Source organism: Catharus ustulatus, assembly GCF_009819885.2.
Source record: "Catharus ustulatus isolate bCatUst1 chromosome Z unlocalized genomic scaffold, bCatUst1.pri.v2 scaffold_29_arrow_ctg1, whole genome shotgun sequence".
Taxonomy (NCBI): Eukaryota; Metazoa; Chordata; class Aves; order Passeriformes; family Turdidae; genus Catharus; species Catharus ustulatus.
In genome coordinates, this window is record NW_024879446.1 from 6,466,861 (window position 1) to 6,472,860 (window position 6,000).

The following is a 6,000-nucleotide window of genomic DNA, read 5'->3' on the forward strand; positions in this document are numbered from 1 at the left end:
CAGAGAATACCCTCAAAACTCCCAACAACTTACAGTTCAATAGTTAGTATCTTCATTTTTAATCAGTCTTAGTGGATTTCTTGCATGTAAACTTGCCTAACTGCCCATTAAGTCCATGTAACCCTTTAGCATTCACAGTATCCAGTGGCGAGGATTTCCAGTACACTCTGCTGAGCGGCCTTACCTCCTGTCACTGATTTTTGACTGGACACCACATTTTTTGACAGATACCACAAAGAGTCTGCATGACAAAAAAAAGCCAAACCAGACAAAAAGCACCTCTAATGAGATGTTCTATCCATGCCATATGTGCCTCCAGATACCTCTCAAAACCTCACTACAGGTTTTACTAGGGACAGAACAGAATGAAATGGTTTCTCAACGGTTTTTGCTCCACACCCATTTTATTTATCAAAACTAAATTTCATCTGCCATTTAAATGCCCCAACAGTAGAGTAAGGTCTTTCTGTAATTCTTCACAGGCAACACAACCTTTTAAACCTTGACAATTTACAAAGGCCATCAAATATTTCTGTTCAACCCCTTCACCTATGAAGATGTTGAGCAGCACGGACATGTGAACTGATCCTTGTGGAACTCCACTGTTTGAAACAAGTGTTGACTCCCACCTAAGCTTATAGGCAATTTATCATTCTTCCTAAAAGGATTGTCTCTCTCTTCCTCCATGACTCCTTAGCTAGTCATGCAAGTAAGAGTTAAAGTAAGATGTCTTAGGGATATGTCAGACATACTTTGCACAAGGGGCACTCCTCCCAAAGGTAAATTCCCATACTTGGCCACAGCTGTCCAAATGCAGGTCTTTTGAGTTTGCCAAAAGATATCTTTCAATCCCTGTATTTGCTAAAGACAATTTAGGACAATGTTTTCCATTGGTTACAGCAGTATATTACTTTATTTATTGCTTCTAAAGGGATCACATAGCCACATTATTCAGCCTCACCTGACACATTTTCCCCACCACTAACCTAACTAAGCAATGAATACTTTTTTTTTTTTCAGACAATTTCAAAACCCTATCCAAAACTAAAAGTTTGGAGACAAGGTTACCGAAAGAAAACAGTACACTTTTATATTACACTTGGGAACCAAGAGGATTGTTGGATCTTCCTTACAAATTTGCTAAGATACACCTTTTAGAGGGGTTTTGAGACAACCACCAGCAGTCTGGATGCTGGCTGTGAAAACATCTCAAAGCTGGTCTTGGGACCTAAGGACCAAGATCTCATTGCCACATCCATTAGAGAAATTTTCTCTCAGTATGTACCCCTCCAAGTTCTTCTGTCCCATCTCTACCTCTTAATCTTTGATTGAGATGGTTGTTTTCTCCTGCATTGTTTTTGATTTTGTTTTAAATCATACTTCCTAGTTCTAGCCAGGAGCAGTGCAGACCTAATGGCTCACATCTCTACGCTACTTGAGTGTGGTTACCTTCCATATTCAAACCTTTTGTTAGTGTTTCAGCATTTACTCTCTCACCTTGCAAGAAAAATCCATTGCATCTCATCTTGACTCTAGCACTTTTACAGGCATTAACTCTTCCTACCAAAAATTGGAGATTTCACATGTTAAAAACCCTTCCTTATGCAATATAAACTCAAGATGTATCACCAATACACATTACGCTTAAGCAAAGCCTCCTGCCACAAATGGTGGGAGGATTCTAGACAGACCTCAGAGAAGAGTACTAGTCCAGGTGACAGGGTTGGTATCAACTGCTGTAATTCACCAACACTCCATTTTGTTTGCATTTTTGTCAACTCTAGACACAAAACCAGCATAGCAATATTCCTGCTTCATGTTTTTATGCTTTGGCACAGGGGTACAGTGAAGTCAAATATAAATGTGATGAGCATACAAAAAAACTATACTTATTTAAATCTGTCTAGGAATAGTAGCAATAGTGGGGCTTGGAGGAGGGGCACAGGGAGAGGGAAGTAGCAGCAGATGCATAAGACCTAGGCAGAAAGCCAATAATTATACTATATTGTATTTCTATCACTTTTCTTGCCCCTATCAGTTATGGTACAGGAAGCACAGGTATGCTTTGTAGCAATAATTTTCATTGCACATCCTTTCTGAAAAAAGTATTCTGCCAAGGCAACCATGTTATTGTCTGCAAATTTCCCACATTTTTCAGCTGTTTTAATATCCTATCATTGGCAAAACTAACAATTGCTATTTGCTACCTACTGACTTACACATTGAAGTCAGGTACTGTGAACCTTTTAAAAATCCTGCAATTTTCCACTTTTTTGCACATTGTTTTCTACCTGTGAATTCAACGTGAACTAACAAATGCATTAGGAGGGCAAAAACTGCATGTCAGATACAGTGTTTTACACCAGGCTTCAGTTTTCAAGAACCTGAAGAGTCAGGACCTTTAAGTTGCCGGGCAGGACAATCACCAGGGCACTAGTGCAAAATCAATGAATGAAGATGCAGCACCCCGGTGGGAAGGACCCTGCCTGCAGAGGCCTGTTCAGGGACTCGTGTCTCGGGTGGGAGTTTGCCAGCGCAGGGATCCGGTAATGGAGAGAGAAGGAAGGTCTGCTCTGAAAGGAGCCGTGAATCAGGCGGCGTTTCGGTGCTCCCAAATGATGCCCACCCTGCAGCCGAAAGCGCACAGGGACCGCCAGCACACAGGCACCCTGTATAAAAGCCGCCCGCTCGGGGCAGCGTCCTAAAAATCCTCCTAAAACTCATTCCCTTCCCCCGCGGAGTTCTCGCTCGGCTCTCGGGGTGCTGAGATTTTCCCTTAGAAAGCCTGCCCTTCGTGAAAGCAGCTCGGGCTCCCGCTGCCGCTCTCGCTCGCCAAAGTTTTGCCGCTCTCGCCACAGCGAGGCGGGGAGGGACACCCAGCCCCGGTGGCCCCCGCCCCGGCCCGGCCCGGCCCGGCCCCGCCTCACCGTCCCAGCTCGGACTCCAGCTCGAAGTAGTGAGCCAGGGTGTCCTTGTTGGAGCCATCGATCCAGTAGTCGGGCGCGGCGGAGCCGGGGCGGCTGGCGGCAGAGGAGCCGGAGGAGGAGGATGAGGAGGAGGATGAGGAGGACGAGGAGGATGAGGAGGGCATGGTGACTTTCAGCATGCCGGTGCGCCTGCCGAGGGCTGTCCTCTCCTCCGCGCTGCCTACAGAACGCAGAGCGACAAGGCGGCAGCTGCACCTTGCCTCCCTCCCTCTTTCTCTCCTTCCTTACTTATTGTCTTCCCTGCCTCGCTCTCCCCTCCCTCTCCCCTCCTCCTCCTCCCCCCCGCGCAGCTCTGGAGCGCTGGTGGCGGGTACCCAGCCCGGCGGGGCGGAGCGGCGGGGCCGGGCGGGGGATACACCTCCATCGCCCCCTGCCCCGCCCCATTGCCCCGCCGAGCCGAACCGGGCCGGGCCGAGCCGAGCCGAGCAGCAGCGCAGACCCCCGGGGCCAGGCCGTGCGGAGGGAGCGCTGCGAGTTGGGCGCCGGGAGCGGGATGCGGCCCCGCGGGCAGGGAAGAGCACGGGAGGGGAAATGGTATCCCGATCCCTGGGCAGCGGGGCCGGGCAGGATGCGCAGCCCGGAGCGAGGTGGGCGCCGGCCCGCCATGCTGCAGCGTTCTGCCAGTTCCCCAGCGGGAGGGAGTTCAGGAATTCTCCCGTGAATTTGGCGAGGAGGGTGTGGGGGCTGAGGCTGAACAAGGCAAACAGCAGTGGGAAAGAAAGAGACTGACAAATTCTCGAACATGACTATAAAAATCCCCAAAACTCATCTTTCCTTCCCACCAGAGAACTAAAAGAAGCCGTAGAGAAATAAAATTCCTGTGCTGCAATGCCACTCTTTGACAGGTTATGAAATCTGCAGGTTATGAAATGCATGCGAATTATACTAAAGCATGCTACATCCCTGACTGCAAAATCCTTAGCTAGAAACATCTATAGAAGGGTCGTTCCTGTTGGTGTAGTGGCGAAATAAAACAGCAGCAGTTGTGTGTGCCTCGCATGCATAGTGTGCCAAATCAATCCCACTCACATCCTCTCTGTGCTGTTACACCCACTCACACTGCCATGCCAGTACAGGCAGGAGGTAAAATGGACCATGTGCAAACTTATGCAGCAGAAAGGACGAAGTATTGTCCTCTAATTTTCAACCTCAATTCACTGGCCTGTTTTTCAAATGTCGTATTTCTTGCTCAAATGAAGCACAGTATCCTGTTCAGCATTGTGCTAATTCAGGTGTAGTGATGTTTTCCAAAATCATTTGTTTCCCCTCATAAACAAGCCTGTCTCTTACTGTTCCTTAAGTTCCTTACTGTAAACAGATGGGGCAATTAATCTTAATTCTGAACCTCATAATTTCTCAAAGATTTACTAAAGAAATACAGTAATTTCACGAATACAAGCCGCAGCAATTTGACAAAAATTTTGGTGGAAACACGGAAGTGCGGCTAATACTCGGGGGCGGCTAATATATGAATAATTTTCTGACATTTACAACCCCAGACATGCCAGCCAGGGCGCCGAGCCAAGCACCTGCCAGTAAAAGCTGGCATTCTGCGATTGTTACAAAGTGTTACTCTGTTGCCCTGGCTCCCTGCAGGCAGCACGGGGGGCGGGGAGAGAGGTGGGAGAGCTCTCGTCTTTCCTCCTCTGCCGCAGCCCAGGGGAGAGACGGGGGGACCCCGCACCGCCATTGCCGTGGCTCGGGGAGGAGGAGGGGGCTCTACCCCCGCCCTCCGACGCCGTGGCGGGAGCAGGGGGTGCTCCGTGCCCAGCCGGCGCCATGGCGGGAGCGGGGCCGGGGCAAGCGAACCCAGAGGCGGCGGCCAGCCCCGAGTGGCAGTGCCGGGCTGGGCCACCTGGCCCCGTCAGCAGCCCCTAGCGGGCCGAGCCTGCACAGCCTTAGTTGAGCCAGTAAACCCCCTGCCATGCCGCCGTTCTGTTAGTATTTGGCAACTTTGTTGCACGCGGGTCCTCGCTGCGAACGACAGAGCGGCTTATATTCAGGTGCGGCTTATTTATGGACAAAGAACGAAATATTTGCCAATACCCAGAGATGCGGCTTATACTCAGTGCGGCTTGTATTCGTGAATTTACTGTACTTCTCTCCGAGTAACCAGGTAATAGAAGAAGTATCTCCTAAACTAGTTTTTGTTAATAGTGGGAAAGGATAAGAGATAAATGAGATATAGATAGAGAGATAGATAGATAGATAGATAGATAGATAGATAGATAGATAGATAGATAGATAGATTAAAGAGAGATAAATCCTTTTCACCTCAAGTTTACTTTTTTTGCCATTAAAAAATTAAAATGTAGATCCTCACTGTAAATTGAGATTTTATCGTTTTCAAATTAATATTTGAAAGTCAGGAAAAAAGTAACCCAAAGGCCTGATTGAAAACCAAATTCCATCTGATACAACTTGACAGCAACTCCAAATTTCCTTTGAGATGAACATCATACCCAGAGCATCTACAGTTACAGGGCTGAGATCAGCACCAGAGCAGCAGGCAGGCAGCCTTTTCAGCACTGCTTATGCCCTCTTTTCACCTCCCCAGCTCACTCCATCTCTGCTGATTGTATGCAGAGCTTTTCTTCATAAGTGTTTGGTTGATAGCTGACACTTTTTCATGTTATTTGTTAACAGCACCTTCTGGGAGAAGAAATGGTCACTGATGAAGACAATCACACACACACAAAACGGCAATTCAGCACATTTAGAAGACAGGGGTTTTCCACGTCATATTATCTAACATATTCTGTAAGGAAAAGGGCACATATAGTTCTGTTCCGGTGGGGTTTTTGAAGAAATTATTTTAGTAGTCTTAAATTTGTCCAGGTACCTGCAATCAGGTTTATATCTCTAAAAATCTAGATATAATTACCATTCAGCTACTTCTTTCTAAATGGCATAGCACCAGTGGATTTTTTTTTTTTTTTTCAACTGGGGTATTTCTAGATAAGGTATTTTACTTTCCTCAAAACTGACTCAAAAGTGAGCTGCATTGCACCAT

The 6,000-nt window shown here is 47.4% G+C and overlaps 1 protein-coding gene across 2 annotated transcripts in view; it reads right to left on the reverse strand.

Annotated features, from left to right (window-relative positions):
* CAMK4 (calcium/calmodulin dependent protein kinase IV) overlaps nt 1-3,279 on the reverse strand; it is a 155,978-nt gene extending 152,699 nt beyond the window's left edge. Inside the window, exon 1 of one of the 2 annotated variants that reach the window (XM_033086618.1) lies at nt 2,928-3,279. In XM_033086618.1, the coding sequence (XP_032942509.1) occupies nt 2,928-3,106 (179 nt within the window). In that variant the 5' untranslated portion in view covers nt 3,107-3,279. The remainder of the gene's footprint in view (nt 1-2,927) is intronic. The other variant, XM_033086619.2, reaches the window with a different exon arrangement.
* Between the last annotated feature and the right edge of the window lie 2,721 nt (nt 3,280-6,000).